General features: G+C 39.3%; 1 protein-coding gene across 2 annotated transcripts in view; it reads left to right on the top strand.

The window, feature by feature from the left end:
• Positions 1-14,522, top strand: part of LOC140212651 (tRNA selenocysteine 1-associated protein 1-like) — a 49,373-nt gene extending 34,851 nt beyond the window's left edge. For both annotated transcript variants that reach the window (XM_072283731.1, XM_072283730.1), the window contains 3 exons: positions 5,148-5,343; positions 5,431-5,482; positions 9,592-14,522. In XM_072283731.1, coding sequence (XP_072139832.1) covers positions 5,148-5,343; positions 5,431-5,482; positions 9,592-9,728 — 385 coding nt within the window. In that variant the 3' untranslated portion in view covers positions 9,729-14,522. The remainder of the gene's footprint in view (positions 1-5,147; positions 5,344-5,430; positions 5,483-9,591) is intronic.
• Positions 14,523-17,391: the final 2,869 nt, after the last annotated feature.

Here is a 17,391-nt window from a genome sequence, read left to right as displayed (position 1 = left end):
TTCTTAATATCTACATGCTCAATTTTTTCAGTCCACTGTAAGTCATCTTTTCTCCCTTTATTGCTTTATTAGTTGCCTTCTGATGGTTTTTAAAAGCTTCCCAATTCTCTAACATCTCTGTAATTTTTGCAATATTGATCTTTTTTGCCTTTTTACTGCTTTTGATTTCCCTTGTTCAGCTTGGTTGCTTCATCTTCTTTGAGATGAAATGATCTTGTGTCTTCCAAATTACTCCCAGGAATTCCTAACTTTCCTGTTCTGTCATTCCTACCAAGGTCCCCTTCCAGTCAACTTTGACTAGCTCCTCTCTCACACCTCTGTAGTTACCTTTACTCAACCTTAATACTGATACATCTGATTTTAGCTCTTCCTCTCAAATTGCAAGGTGAATTCTATCATGTTACGATCACTGCTTCCTAAGGGTTCCTTATCTTAAGCTCCTAAATTAAATCTGGTTCATTGCACAACACCAAATCCAGAATTGCATTTTTCTTAGTGAGCTCGACCACAAGCTGCTCTTGGGATCCGGAACCAACATGATTTTCTCAGTCTACCTGCATATTGAAATTCACCCATTATCAGTGTGACATTGCCTTTTTTTTTCCCACATACCTTTTCTGTCTCCTTTTGTAATTTGTACCTCACATCTTGGCTACTATTGAGAGGCCTGTATACAACTCCTATCAGGGTCTTTTTACCCTTACGGTCTACATACAAGATTCTATATCTCCTGAACCTGTGTCATTTCTTGCTAAGGATTTGATCTTAGTTATTTTTTTAAACCAGAGTCACACCATAGAAATAATAGTTGCATCAAGGGATGTAAAGTGAAGGTGAGTAAATGAAAATGATAGGTCAAGTATTATTTGAAAATCCAGACAGACAAAAGTGATTGTTTTTAAATATCCTTCAATGGTATTGGTAAAACAACACGGATTCATTCAACTAAAATTAAACCAAGTTCTAGTTTATGTTTATTGCATGAATACGTACTACAGAATAATACCCACCTCCATCAAAAATGTAATATTCAACCCTAATCACACTGGAGGTAGTTTGCATGCATACAATGTTTCCAATGGCCTTCATGCTGTGCCAGACTTGGTGTCCATGGCTGTGCTGGGTGCATCCATGTATATTTAGAGGTTGTCAGGTCACTATTGTTGAGATCATTCATGTTTATTTTAATTTATAAATTGGAAAATATAATTGAGTTACCAGTCAAGTATATGCAGGCATCTCCCTTAATCTGCACTTACAAATCAAGCTACAGTAACTTGCAAATAATCTTTATTCTGTTGAAACCTTTCCCATATTTCTTTACAATTTAGAAGTCTACTTGATCCTTCAAGACTATGCTAGTTCTCAGAGAAATCCCTTCAGTCCCAATGCCCATCTTATTTCCATTGTTAGTAAATCTCTCTCATGGCCACAATTCTTACCACCCAACAATACTAAGTGTAAAGCAGAGCAGCTTGCCAACTCACGTAATCTTATGATGCAAGAGGAGACTGGAGCATCCAGGGGAAACACACAGATAATGTGCAAATCCATGTCGATGGCACTGGAAGTTAGGATCAAATTCGACTGTAGCTGTCTGTCTGTATCTTGTTTTGCGGCGGTTGGCATCCAGCTTAATGGTGCATTACCGCCACCCTCTGCTCCAGAATGTGCACTAGACATACATTCTAAATCCCTTCACCCAAGCGCGCGCGCACACACACACACACACACACATATATACAAACCTACACTTCACCCTCCCATCTTTGACCATCCTAGTATCCTATTCCTGTTTATTCATCATATTCTATAAAAAAACCCCTGTACCCCTTAAAAACGCTAAAAATACCCAGACGTGCTCTCTCACCCATGCCCAGCAACCCTTTTAGTGTGAATTCCTGCATCCCCAACTCCCTTAATTTATTTCTCATCATCTCTTTCTGTATCCCATACTTCCTGCAACTCAGAACTACATGTTCTACTGACTCCTCTTCCTGTCATTCCTCACACAATCCTGTCTGGTGTTTCCCTATCATTTTCAATGTTTTGTTTAATGCACAATGCCCCAGCCTTAACCTAGTCCACACAATTTCCTCTCTTCTGTTTCCATTATCTACCCTAGTAACTGCAACACTCTTTTGTATTTGATATAAATGCCTCCCTTTCCCCTCCCTGTCCCATCTTTCTTGCCACATTCGGTTGACTTTTTCCCAGATTACACACTTAACCTCTGCTTTACTGATACTAATATGCATTTCCACATTTTCTTTCTTTAACGCCCTCTTTGCCAACTCATCCACCCTCTCATTCCCCTTCACCCCTACATGTTATGGAACCCATAGAAATTTTACCTGACCTCCCTGATTTGCAATTCTTGTAACTAACTGAAGGACTTCATAAAGTACATCTTGCCGACTGTTTGTGTGAAAAGACCTTAAACTTGCTAGAACTGAGGATGAATCTGAACATATCAATGCTTTGGCTTGTCTGGCTTTCTGCACCCATTGCAACACAACCAACACTGCCAGCATCTCCACTGTAAATACCCCTAACTTATTAGATGTTCTTCTGCTGATTCCAATTTCTTTTGCTGGTATTACCACTCCAAACCCTGTCACTCCTGTTTCAGATTCCTTCGCACTATCCGTATAAATGTGAGTATAATCACTATACTTTTCCATCACATGACAGTTAAATGCATTTACCAAATCTGTTTTATATCTTTCTTTCCTTTTTACCTCTAACAAATGATAGTCAATGTCAGGCCATACAAGCTTCCATGGAGCTACAACCGGATAAACTACTGAAGGACTTATCCTCAGATCAAACACTCCACATTCTTTCGCGATATCATTCCCTGCCCGACTAAAGATATCCTTCTGAAACCTCCCATTTTCCCAGCACTCCTGCAACACTCCTTTAGTAGGGTGAGAATCATTGTGCCCCTGCAAGTTAGCCCAGTAGTTTGCCATCAGTTGCATCCTTCTTAGTTCCAAAGGGATTATTCCCATTTCTACCTGTAGTGCTGACACTGGTGACGTTTTAAAAGCCTCACTGCACACTCTCAAGGCCTGAGCCTGAATCACATCCAGTTTCCTTATAAGAGACCTAGCTGCTGATCCATATACTATATTTCCATAATTCAATACAGATCTTACTAAAGCCACATACATTCTCTTCAAAGCTGAACAACTTGCTCCTCATTCCCTACCAGTCAAACATCTCATCACATTTATTACTTTTTTACATTCTTCTCAACTTTCCTGATATGGTCTGCCCATGTTAATTGTGAATCAAATATAACACTCAGAAATTTAAATGATGCAACCCTTTCTAATTCAACCTCATACATCCTTAACTTCTTCCCTACCTCAACTCTTTTCCTGGTAAAAAATACAGTTTGAGTTTTATCTACTGAAAATCTACATCCCCAATCATAACCCCACTCCACCACTTCATCAATTGCTTCTTGTAGTTTCCTGATTACATGGTCCATGTTCCTGCCTCTTTTCCACAAGGCCCCATCATCCGCAAACAGTGACCTACCTATATCCACTGGTACCTTTGTGAAGACATCATTGATCATAATGTTGAAAAGTAACGGGCTAATCACACTACCTTGAGGTGTGCCATTTTCCACTATGTACTGTTTTGATAATTCTGATCCAATCTGAACTTGAATTTTTCTACCAAACAAAAAATCTTTCATCCAATTAAAAACTCTCCCACCAACCTCCATCTTGTGCAGTTTAATTAATAATCCTTCCTTCCACATCATATCATAGGCTTTTTCAATGTCAAAGAACACTGCCACTACTGACTCTTTATTTGCCTGGGCCTTCCTTATTTCAGTCTCTAACATAATCACTGAATCCATGGAATTCCTTCCCTTTCTAAAACCACTCTGATAACTTGCCAGCATTCCCCTTTTCTCAAGCTCATATGATAACCTTTCTGTTATCATCCTTTCTATTATCTTACATATACTTGATGTTAATGCAATTGGTCTGTAGCTAGTGGGTTTTGACAGATCCTTGCCAGGCTTCCTTATTGGAATTACTACTGCTTCTTTCTATGCACTTGGTAATCTTCCCTCCTCCCACACTCTGTTATAAAAATGCAGCAACTTCAAGAGTGCCCCTTCTCCTAGATTTTTTAGCATCACAGAGCATATCAGATCTTTCCCTGGGAAGGTTGGTCTTGATCTCTTTATTGTTCTCACCATTTCTGCTAATGTAAATGGATCATCAATTATATCATCTGTTCCTTCCCTCCTGCTTAACACACCTGGGTGTTGGCTCATTATTCTTTCCCTTCTTCTTCTCCCTTCTTCAGACAATTGACTGTAGCTGTGTAGTGATAGTTCTATTTGATCTGTGGTGGATTGCAAATTTTGGCTTTAATGCAAATGAGATTAGTTGTGTTTGATGACCTTTATATTGGATGAAAACTACTGTGAAAGCTTATTATATTTGCTGTAGCAATATAACACTCATGCATTTGATATCATTAATTGTACTCATGACAGGAAATAAAAACATGAACAATTTATTTTGCCTCTCTACTGACTAATTTTAGGATTTTATACATGCAACCCTTTAAAGAAGCCTGGCTATTTTAACATGTTTCACCTGTTTCCCAATTTAGATTAATAGTCTTCTTTACAAATAATTCATAGCTGCAGCTGTTAATTGTTAATTAGTTGTTCAATATCCATTAAAAGGGATTACACCAGGTCAGTTGTTTTTTTTTAGCTATTTAATGAGCTTTCCAGGCCTTGTTTTATCCTAGACTGAAAAGTAAGAATGGCTGCTTATAGTAATGAAGCAGAGAGTGTTGGTAGTCCTCAAAATATGTGGTGGTACTGGCTAAGGTATGCTGTAAATGCAATAGTGATAGGTAGTTTCAATGCATTTATACCTGGTTTCTGATGGCTAGAATGTGTTGTTTTTTTTGGGGGGGGGAGGATTACTGCTTTAGCTTTGATTTACATGATTAGGGTGCTAGTTTCATTTAAGCCTAGTAATTGAGATTTCATACTTTAATCTCAGATGCTTTAATTTGAAAGCAATTGTCCTATCTTTTACTTACTACATTAGTCAAGGAATATGAATGTTTCATTTGAAAACTGTTTATAATTTCAGTGCAAAAACAAAATCTGAATATCAGCCAACTGCAAGCTACAACTACACACAGTACTATCAACAGTACCAACAGTATTACTCCCAGTGGGGTTATGATCCCTATGCTAGCTATGGCTATGGGTACCCACAGTATGGTGCCACTGAAACATCAGGAATAACTTCTTCACTCATGACAGAAATGTCACAGCTGTCTGAGGTAAAGCATTCTAAATTTTTGAGCCTTCAATGTTAAAATATTGTTTGCTGTTACTTTTATGGGAAAGTGTTTTTTTTTTAATTCCAGTTTCAGCAAAATACTACACTGAGTGAAGAAAATGAAGAGGAATGTGTGGAAGGTGAGAACATCTTTTTGGATCTAGGATTGAATTCATTAATTATACAATCTGTTCTTACAACAGTTTTGAAACTCTAATGACTTGGAAAAACTAAAATGTTGGGAATAAAAACAATGTTTTTAATTAGCCAGTCTAGAATAAATGGTATGGAGATGTAAATATAGACTTCTGTATTACTCGACTATTGCTCCAAGTAAGAGCATAAGACATGGGAGCAGAATTAGGCCATCTGGCCCATCAGGTCTGCTCTGCCATTCAATCATAGCTGATCCTTTCATTTTCCTCCTCCTCCTCCTCCTCCTCCTCCTTGGCCCCAGTTCCTAGCCTTCTCCCCATAACCTTTGCTATGTCTAATCAAGAACCTATCAATCTCTGCCTTAAATACACCCAATGACCTGCTCTCCACAGCTGCATGTGGCAACAAATTCCACAAAATCACCACCCTAAGCTAAAGAAATTTCTCTGCATCTGTTTGTGAAAGGGCACCCCCTCCTATCCTGAGGCTGTGCCCTCTTGTCCTAGACTCTCTCAACATTTGAAAGGCTTCAATGAGATTCTTCTCTCTTCTCTCTCTCCCCCCCCCCCCCCCACAATCCTTCTGAATTCCAGCAAGTACAGACCCAGAGCCATCACATGTTCCTTGTATGATAACCCTTTTATTTCTGGAATAATCCGTGTGAACCTCCTCTGGACCCTCTCTAGTGCCAGCCTATCTTTTTTAAGATGAGGGGCCCAAAACTGTTCACACTACTCAAGATGAGGCCTCACCAGTGCCTTATAAAGCCTCAGCATTACATCCCTGCTTTTATATTCTAGTCCTCTTGAAATGAATGCTAACATGGCATTAGCCGCCTTCACCACCAACTCAACCTCCAAGTTAGGCCTCAGGGTATTCTGCACAAGGACTCCCAAGTCCCTTTGCATCTTGGATTTTTCTCCCTGTTTAGAAAATAGTTTGTGTACTTATTTCTACTATCAAAGTGCATGAACATGCGTTTTCCAACATTGTATTTTATTTGCCACTTTCTTGCCCATTCTCCTAATGTAAGTCCTTCTGCATCCTCGTACCCCATCTGTTATTTATCTTTATACACACATTCTTTCTCTCACTCTCCTTTTTCTCCCTCTGTCCCTCTGAATATACCTCTTGCCCATCCTCTGGGTGCCCCCCCCCCCCCGTCTTTCTTCCCGGACCTCCTGTCCCATGATCCTCTCGTATCCCCTTTTGCCAATCACCTGTCCAGCTCTTGGCTCTATCCCTCCCCCTCTTGTCTTCTCCTATCATTTTGGATCTCCCCCTCCCCCTCCATCTTTCAAATCCCTTACTCACTCTTCCTTCAGTTAGTCCTGACGAAGGGTCTTGGCCTGAAACGTCGACTGCACCTCTTCCTAGAGATGCTGCCTGGCCTGCTGCGTTCACCAGCAACTTTGATGTGTGTTGCTTGAATTTCCAGCATTTGCAGAATTCCTGTTTGCCTTCTGCATCCTACCTGTTTCCTCAACACTACTTGTCCCTTCACCAATCCTTGTAGCATCTGAAAACTGGGTAACAAAGCAATCTATTTCATCAGCTTCTTATATACATTTATATACAGCATAAAAAGTGTCCCAACACCGGCCCCAAAGGAACACCACTAGTCAACCAACCAGAAAAGGATCCTTTTATTTCCACTCGCTGTCTCCTACCGACCAGTCAATGCTCTAACCATGTTAGTAACTTTCCTGTAATACCATGGGCTCTTAACTTGGTAAGCAGCCTCATGTGTAGCATCTTGTCAAAGGCCTTCTGAAAGTCCAAATATACAACATCCACTGCAACCCCTTTATCTATCCTACTTGTAATCTCCTCAAAGAATTCCAACAGGTTCATCGGGCAGGATTTTTCCTGAAAGAAACCATCCTGACTTTGTACTATCTTGTCCTGTGTCACCAAGTACTTTATCTCATCCTGAACAATTGACTCTAACATCTTCCCAACCACTGAGATCAGGCTAACTGGTCTATAATTCCCTTTCTGCTGCCTTCCTCCTTTCTTAGAGTGGAGTGACATTTGTAATTTTCCAGTCCTCTGGCACTATGTCAGAGTCCAGTGATTTTTGAAAGATCATTTCTAATGCCACCACAATCTCTAACACTACCTCTTTCAGAACCCTGGGGCTTAGTTCCACTGGTCTGGGTGACTTGTGTACCTTTAGGTCTCTCAGCTTTTTGAGCTGCTTCTCTCTCGTAATAGTAACTGCACCCACTTCTCTTCCTTCATACACTACAATATCAAGCATACTGCTAGTGCCTTCCACAGTGAAGACTGATGCAAAATACTCATTTAGTTCATCAGCCATCTCCTTGTCCCCTGTTATTGTGCCTTATCTTCTGTTGGTCCTATATTCACTCTCATTTCTTTTATTTTTAACATATGTGGGGGGGGGAAAAGCTTTTACTATCCACTTTGATATTATTTGCTAGCTTGCTTTTATATTTCATCTTTTCCTTTCTAATTTTTTTGGTTGCTTTCTGTATGTTTTTAAAAAGTTTCCAATCCTCTATCTTCCCTCTAATTTTTGCTTTGTTGTATGCCCTTTTGCTTTTACAATAGCTTTGACTTCCCTTGTCAGCTGTCATTGTACTTTTTTTTAAACCATTTGAGTGTTTCTTTATTTTTGGAATACATGTCCTGCACCTTCCTCCATTTTTCCTAGAAACACACACTATTGCTGCTCTACTGACATCCCTGCCAACAGCTCCTTCCAATTTACTTTGGCCAACTCCTCTCTCATATACCACTGTAATTTCCCTTACTCCACTGAAATACTGCTACATCTCCCTATCAAATTTCAAGTTGAACTCAGTCATATTGTGACTATAAGGTTTTTAAACAAACAAAAAAAAAAAAAACAGCTCCCTCATCACCTCCGGTTCATTACATAACACCCAATCCAGTATAGCTGATCCCCTAGTAGGCTCAGCAACAAACTGCTATTTAAAAAGCTATCTCTTAGGCATTCAACAAACTGACTCTCTTGAGACCCATTAGCAACCTTATTTTCCCAATCAACCTGCATGTTAAAATCTCCCATTACTAACATAACATTGCCCTTTTGACATGCCTTTTCTATTTCCTTTTGGAATCTGTGGTCCACCTCCCAGCCACTGTTGGGAGGCCTGTACTTTTACCCTTGCAGTTTCTTAACTTAACCCACAAGGATTCAACATCTTCTGATCTTATGTCACATCTTTCTACTGATTTGATGCCATTCTTTACCAGTTAGAGCCATACCAGCCCCTCTGCCTACCTTCGTATCCCTCCGATATAATGTGTAGCCCTGGACATTAAGCTCTCAAATAAATAGTTCAGTATATTTTAAATATCCTTGCAGATTAATAGGTAAATATAGATGGGATTTATAATGGTTTTAAATATTTCTTGCCAATAAGTGGCACTCCTTTCCCAAAACTAGTCAGTGTAACATTTGATATTCTACTTTAACTTTTTATGTTGGGAATTTTAAAGTAGAGTGAACTAAAAAAAAAAAATTATAATTCTGGACTGATGCAATTAATTGATGGGGAGTTTTAATTGATGAAGTACTCAACTAACTGGTTTATGAGGGGGTGTTGAGAGAAAGTGGATAATAACTTGAGAATGGAATCAATCTTGCAGTAACATGCAAGTATTTTCATCAGAAGCTGATTGGATAGCAAGTTGTGATAATTACCAGTTTATGTACTACTAACTGTTGAAGTTGAAGTTCTAAAGCAAAAATATTGGATAATCAGCTTCTATAACTTTTTTTATCATGGCTTTTTTTATATATATAAAAAAAAAAGGTGCTATTTGATCCATGGATTCCCAGGTGAGTATTCACATTAACCAGAACATCTAGAAGAACTTGCAGAGGGAGTGTGTAAACACCACCCTATGCTGGACATTGGATCAAGCCCACATGTCTGGAGGTGTGTGAGAGCAGCACTACCAAGCTGTTTTCATTAATATCCCTGGATTTGATGCATGCAGAAGAGAGCTTCTTGTTTACTGAATTTAATGGTATTTAATTGTATAAGGAAGCATGAATTTTTAAAATGGTAAATAACTAGGTTTTTTTTTTAAAAAGATCCAGATCCAAAGTTGGATATTGATGAAGTTAACAAGCAATTCATGGAACAAAGTGAAGAACTGTATGAATCATTAATGAATTGTCACTGGCAGCCCCTGGATTCCATCACATCAGAGATTCCCAGTGTAGTATGATTTATTTTATAAAAAAAAAAATGCTCTTCTGTAACATAATTCTTGCATATATCTATATATTTAAAGTGGGGGCTGTATACTAGTATACTAGTTTAAGATTAGTTGAGTTACAACCTCTCATAGCATTAGATATGCTGTATATTTCAGAAGACATTTTTGTATTGCGAAGTTCAATCTTGTCTGTGAATTGGGTTCATATATAGTGCTCTTTATCTAGAACCAGCTTGCTGAATAAAGTCATTTTCTGTCTTTAATGTAAGAGAATCTTCAGATGCTGGAAATATTGAAATAATAACACAGTTCTGGAGTAACTCAGCAAGTCAGATAGCATTTATGGAGGGAAATGCAGGTGTTGTTGTGGGCTGTGATACATCAGAAATGATCAAACGATCCTGATGAGGGGTCTTGGCATGAAAAGCCAACTTTTTATTCCTCTTCCTTAGATCTGCCTTGGGCAATCAGAGTAGCTGGTAGGCTAAATGTAATCGATTGAGCAAAGCAAAGTTGTGAAATATGACCAGTCTTTGCTCTGAGTTTATGCTGCATAAGCTAAAAGACTTCAAGCTTCAAGTCTATTTGCTTCCTCCCACAATATAAGCCATGTTTACAACATTGTTTTTATTTTCCCTCCTCTACTGTTCTTGGGAATGTTTTTCCATGTAACTTGCATCTTCCCATTCTTGCTAAGTTAAATAATGTTCTTGTTGATTAAACTCTTGATAAGTTGCTCATTAGCAGTCTATACCTGAGGATTCCAGTGCATGGAACACAAGTACTTGCAACCAGTGACAAGAGGTTTTTAATGCTAATGATTTTCAACTAAACTTAAAATAATCACCTTGCTGCTGTAAGCACTTCAACTGCTATTTATCCATTAAGTCTTGTATTCTCATTGTATTTCTTTCAACAGTGAATTTGAGATGCCATGTAACTTGAGTAAATAATGGAAGGATGCTCTTTGCTGTGAGAGCAAACCAGCTAGTACTACTCCTTTCAACTACAAACATTTGTACTTAACTGGTTCCCTTTCAAGTGCCACAGTTACTTTGCCTTCAGGATTATAGGGAGTGGATTCCATATCCTTAAAAAAAAAAAAAAAAAAAAAAAAAAAAAAAAAAAAAAAAAAAAACAACTCCTTTTGGGGGTGGGGGAAGAGAGAATATCTTTGGTTCACTTAGTCAATGGCCTCATAATCATTAAACTTCAGGATTCAAGTTTATTTGTTATGTATACATTGAAACATAATGTAATGTGCTGTTTCCATTAACTACCAACTCAGCTGAGGGTGTGCTGAGTGTAACCCACAAGTATAAAGTAATTTTGATGTTAACAACTTTGAAGGAAGTAATTTCTCTAAGACTTCACACTTACTACCCTGATTTGCATAATCTGTTTATTGGCTGCCTCCCTCATATTCCTTTTTGTTGATCTACTTCACTTCCATGTCAGTCACTCCCTTGCTCTCTACCTTTTCTTTCTGATCACATTTCCATTTGTTCCTTATTTCCACTTCTTTGCCTTTCTCTTCTCTCTTCTCTCTTCTCTCTCCCCTCTCCTCCCCGCCCCCCCCCCCCCCCCCCCCCCTATCCATATATCCCATGTCTCTGGTTTGTTCTTCTCTGCTGTACCAGCCAGGAGCAGCTACTTTGGCTGGTGTTACAGAAAAATCTCACTAATATGTACATCAGTTTATAACTCAGTATGCAACTTTTGTGTGTACCTTGGATCGCTGTAGTGTGGGTGTACTAGTTAGCCAGCAAGGGAAGGTGGGAGGAGATATAAATCAAATCAGCTGCACCTAGAAGAAATACTGTTTGTCTCATTCTGATATTACAACCAGGGGTTAGTACAAGCTCCACCATTCTCTGAAGAAACCATTGATGTTGCATCTAGCTGCCACTGTGGCAGCACAGCTGAAAGACCTGCTGTCTAAGTGCTAAACATCGCATTTCCTCCTATGCTGCACTAGCTTCCCATTGCATGACTAAAGGGCAAGGAAGGAACTCTGGCTGCAATGCTTTCCATAAAGCTTTATAGACCTCCGAAATTATGGAGGACACATTTTGCTTTTATGAAAAAAGATGCTTGCTTTAAACTTGTTTACCCCCGAGAAAGACTACCATGACCATGACGCCTTGCACGGGCAGGTGTGTGCGCATGTGCGATGTGCCCGAATTGGAGAGTGACGCAGACACGCCAATGCACAAGTATAAATGCTCACAAGGCGTGTAGGTTATGGTGTCCATTTGAGGTACAAGTATAAATCTGCCTTTAGTAGAAACTCAGTGGGCTGATGGGCCTGTTTCTGACCACTATGAACTCTGGGTACCTCTGGGATTTTTCTTCCAATACCTTTACAAATGTGATGATTGTACATAAACATTCTTTTAGATAGTGACTGTTAGACATGGAGTGATTAATGTTCTAACTTGGGTTTCCTTCATTGCCCCTACTTCTAGTTATTGACTTTCCCCAGTCAACCTATTCTGTTCACTTACTTTGCACATCATTATTAAATGTTTCCTTGTTTGAAGGAAAATAAAAGTATGCAATTACTTCCCAGCTCAGATTTTCTGTTCCTTGTGGACTTGGGTTTTGGATGGCCCAGCTGGAGAAATGAAGTGCTGTTGTGTCAAATGCCCCTTTCAGTTAGGAGGGTGTAGTGTTTCTTCTAAGTTTGGGTCACCTACTTAGTGGCCCTCTTGAAACTCATGGTCAAGCCTCCTGGACTGGGGTGAAGCAGCCTGGGACCACTTGTGTAGTGGGAATAAATCAGCCGCTTCAAATATCAGTGAGCACATGACTGGCTTCCTGAAGCAGCTGTTTATGTGTCTTCACCAGACCAGTGACCAGATTCTTGGTGATTTAGCCCGTTATGTCCTTCATTCGGTATGATAGTACCCATTGCATCAAAGAAATTCAAGTAAATCTGGATTTTTTTAAAGCTAGTTGTACTTGTGATTTAAATCAAGAATGATCTGGTTCATCACTCCCTTCAGGGAAAGGAACCTGCTGTCCACCTCATGCCCATCAGAGCCAGCCCACAATGGACTTGATCTGTCTCCTTACCGCGGTGGTAGTTAATAATGGGCAATAAATTCTGTCCTTACCAACAATGCTGCTATTAGCTGTGTCCATGGCAATATTCCTCCTATGGATAGACCTCCTCAAACTGGATCTTGTGTAACACTCTCTCTCCAAAGCCTTAGATCAACATTCCTTGCTGGTTTCTCTGAGAAACCAATCCTTCATGCAACTTGAGGATAATTGCACCTACATGGCACCTAGTTATAGTCATACAGAATGGAAGCTGGCCCGTTGGCCCATCTGATTTGTGACATTAACCAAGATGCCCATCTAATCTAATTTCCATTTGCCCATGTTGCCTAGTACCACCTCCTTGTTTCCCAACTTTTGAGTGAAAATGTTGCTCCTCAAGTTCCTATTAAATCTCTCTGCTCTCACTTCAAAATTGTCCTTTATTTTTTGATTACCCCAATGCTGGGGAAAAGCTGTGCATTCAGTGTGTCTAGACCACTAATGATATGATACACCTCCATAAGATCATGCCATAATCTCCTACATTCCAGTGAACCTTTCTGTAACTCAGTCCCTTGGGTCCTAGCACTATCCTTATGAATCTTTTCTGCACTATCCCCAAACCAAAACTGAACCCTCAGCACTAGGCCGACAGAAATCATTTCACTGCCCACATTTCAGTTTAATCATTATAATTGGCTATTAGCCTGTGATCACTTGCTATTCTCTCACTTTCACCAGTCATTTCTTTTCAACAGTGCATCAGTATAAATCCTAGTTACCACAATTCGGCTAAAATCATTTCTGCACTGAGCTTCAAGGCAGCCTATTGTTTTGATATCACACAGACAAAAGCATGATGTATTTTAGGTCCTACCTCGATAAAGGATGCCACAGGTCCTCACAAAATCTGGTCAATGCCCAACTGAAATGACTCATCATCACCCTTTCACTACTGGACATTGAACTGCTCCTGACTAGCCAACACTGTACTAGTGAATATTTTGTATTCTATGACAATCTAAAATCCTGAATTTTACTCCTGCATAAGGTCAAGATATTAAAAGGCAGTATTATATAGATACAATAGGGTCTTTTTAAGAGGCTCCTAGATAGGTACATGGAGCTCAGAAAAATAGAGAGCTATGGGTAATCCTACCTAATTTCTAAGGTAAGGACATGTTCAGCACAGCTTTGTGGGCCGAAGGGCTTGTATTATGCTGTAGGTTTTCTGTGTTTCTATGTGAATGGTACAGTCTTATCTTCAATTAAAACCAAAGAGGTTTATATATAGAAATTTTGGATGGTGTCAGGATGTTAGGACATATTCTGGAGTTAGGATATGTAGCAAATACTAATTTCAACAGCAGCGATTCTTCAGATTTGAATGTGGATTGCAGATTTGAATTTAAAATGCAGCTCAGAACAATGGGTTTCCTGGAGCTGCAAGCTGGGGTCAGTGGCAAACAAAGATACACTCCACTTAGACTTCAGGTGGTGCATATGAATGAATGTGACCTAAAATCAGTGGGGATTGACTTTCATTTTGGGTGTCTGGAGAGTGGGTGCGAAGAAGGAGGTGTTTGAAAACTATGTAATTCAAAGGAAGCATTTTAGATACATTGTAACTGTAGGTTTGTCCTGCATATTACCTTTGATCTTTAGTATATAAAATGTCATGTAATATTGGGTTGGGCATGCCTCTTCTTCCACGAGTGTCCAGAATGCTGAATAAACACTTTTATATTGACTAGCTTCAATGTCTCTCCTGTGACTTTGTTCAGTTACGACAAGGATATTACAATATGAGTATGGAATCTTTGGTTATAAATAGAACAAACAAGAAGTTCTACAGAATCTTTATAAAACTCTGGTTTGGTGTCTCCTGCTATATTTTATACAGTCCTGGGCAGCTTATGATGCCAAGGCATTGGCGAGATTTAGGAAGATGTGGGAGATTGGAGAAACTAGAGTTGTTCCTTTATGTTCAGAGAAAGTAAAGAGATTTATTAGAGAACTGGACTTATTACAGAATTTGTGAACTGAATCTGCTTTAAGTAACTAGGAAACACAAGGGGTTTTGAATGGGGGAAGAGAAATTGAATTGTTATGATCTGAAACAACCTTCAAAGCACATTCTTGAACACGGGGAAAGATTGCAAGGCCCCAGGAATGGAGCAAGGAGCTTGAAGGCTTTCTCACATCTGTTTGAAGATGTGGTACTGTAATTTATAAATAACCTCAACAAAAGAGGACCAGAAATTGTTCCCAACTTAAATGGTAGAAGTGACACCAAATTTTGATTTTTTAATTGGTTGACTTTTTTTGAACAAGCCATGATGGAGTCATAATGAGTAATCATCACCCTTGTAGAAAAATGTGTTTGACACACACCATTAAATACCTATACAAAAATATATACATGATGCTATTTATTTCATCTGCAGTACAACGGTTAATTATCATTTTTATAACACTGTACAGCCAATTAAGTGCATAATGCTGAAAAATGCCTTGCCAGCGTGGAATACAGCAGAGTGGTACCCTGCATTTCCCTCAAATGTGTCAGCTTGTGATGTTTACGTGGGGAGACACAATCAGCAGAGACACAACAACCCCAGAAGCATTACTACATTAAAAATGTGACTATACACTCGTAAAATGTGTTTGTTTAAAGCAGTCTTCCAAACATGGTCAAATATACATTCCTGATGTGCAGTGGGTAAAAGGTTTGCAACAACATTCGCTCCGATTTTCGTTGTTTTTTACACCAACCAACTATAACCTGAGGCGGCAAGTGCTGCGACAGCAAGTGCTCATTTGCATTCTGAGGCTGAACACGTCTCTCTCCATCTTGTCAGCTACAACTCCATCCGAGCCTGACTCAGGTGAGCAAACCGGCTACACCTCGAACGCGCTGAGATTGTTTTCCCGGGGGAAGTTAGCTTGAGGAGGTAGAAGGGTCAGACTGTGGCTTCTCCCTATTGTGTCTGCCTCCAACAAGCCAGACCCGTTTAAAGCTTTCCCCCGGAGAATTCCACTCAGCACTGCGGAAAAGATTATGGAGATTGGCCACGGCTGTCATGTGACTGATGCTGGGCAACATGTGCCATTGGCCTGCCTGGTGCAGAATTATCTGGAGCAGCACCATTATAGGCTAAGGCTTTCTTTATAGAGAATCAGAGGAAGATTGTGTAGCTCCAGAGAGGTAAGCCTTTCCGTCTTTACATTAAATAACATTTCATCATCCTTAGGCATTGCTTAGTTTAAAATTTAATCCACCACAGACTGCTTGTTAATAGCCCACAAGTCATTTATTCCATGGGGTAGAAGCAGAGTCTTTATACTAGTCTCTCTTTCATTTTAAGGCTGGTCCTTTATGGCTTAAATTTCACAAAAAAATGTTGGACCATAAAATATATCAGGAAATAATTAGCTTTCAGGATGACCTATTATACTTTGTTCTGTCATCAGGTTATTTTAAGCAGAGCATCTCCAGGCATGGATCTGTCATTTCCTTGTCATTTCTCCTGTGCTGCCAATGTGAATCCATAAATACGTTTAGCATCGGTGCTGGTGGAGAAACACGATGTGTTGTGTGATAACAGTCATTATTTATGCTTCAACTTTCATCCATTGCAGTATGTTAATGGGAAGAAGGAGCAACCGAAACATTGAAGATGTAAATGCATTTCGGGAATTTTACGCAACCTCATCAAGGTACAACTTCATTTTCTAATCTGTTAATTTTCTTGGCTCCAGAAATGATTTGTGGTGTGAAGAGAGTACTAAATGTGATGTACACACTTAGATATTATAATTGTGATTTTCCTCAAATCTGCATGATCTTGCTTGACTAGATTTGTGGTTTATTACAATACAGCGGTTGACACAGGCTTAGGAAAACATTGCAATGGCTGAGCACATTGAATGAAACAGGCCAGAAGTAATTTAATTCAGCCTCAAAATATAACATTATTATTCTCTTTGCTCAGTTAATTTTATTTCTTTGTCTCGTTCCTAACTTACCTCTTGTGCTTATACGTTGCTTGTTTCAGGATGATTCTGATTGCATATTAAATTTTCAATAAAATATGTGGAGGTGAAAGATGATGTTCCAGCTGCTTCCCTCACCCTCACATCTCCACCTCTTCCCCTCCCAAAATTGCTACCCAGCAATTAGAAATCATGTTAATCAAGCCTTCTCTGTTGCTATTAATTTCACAATCCAATTCACAACACCTGGGTAAAGATTGTTCAGTCACTACAGGAATCATTTTACAAGTTTGTGTTCTTATGGAAAATCTGTTTACATAGTCAGATATGGTCATGCTAAGCTGTGATCTATGAACAAACTCCATTAGCAGAGCAAATTCTATGCAGTGGAATAGTAAGACAGAATCTTAGAGAGAGACCATGCCAGCTCCCAATCAGACAACATAACTCATTAGAAATAATCAATGGTGGAACCCTTCTAGAATTCCGTTCTAAAATTACGGCATGTATAAATTGTATATTTTAATACTTGCAGTATGACCGTGATGCAATTAAAAAGATCTTGCTGAGGGTCATGGGTTTAGTCGCTGTTTCTAACGCTATCCTGTATGATTCTTTCTATGCATGG

This window comes from Mobula birostris, chromosome 19, assembly GCF_030028105.1.
Source record: "Mobula birostris isolate sMobBir1 chromosome 19, sMobBir1.hap1, whole genome shotgun sequence".
Taxonomy (NCBI): Eukaryota; Metazoa; Chordata; class Chondrichthyes; order Myliobatiformes; family Myliobatidae; genus Mobula; species Mobula birostris.
This window is presented reverse-complemented; position numbering and strand designations above follow the sequence as displayed.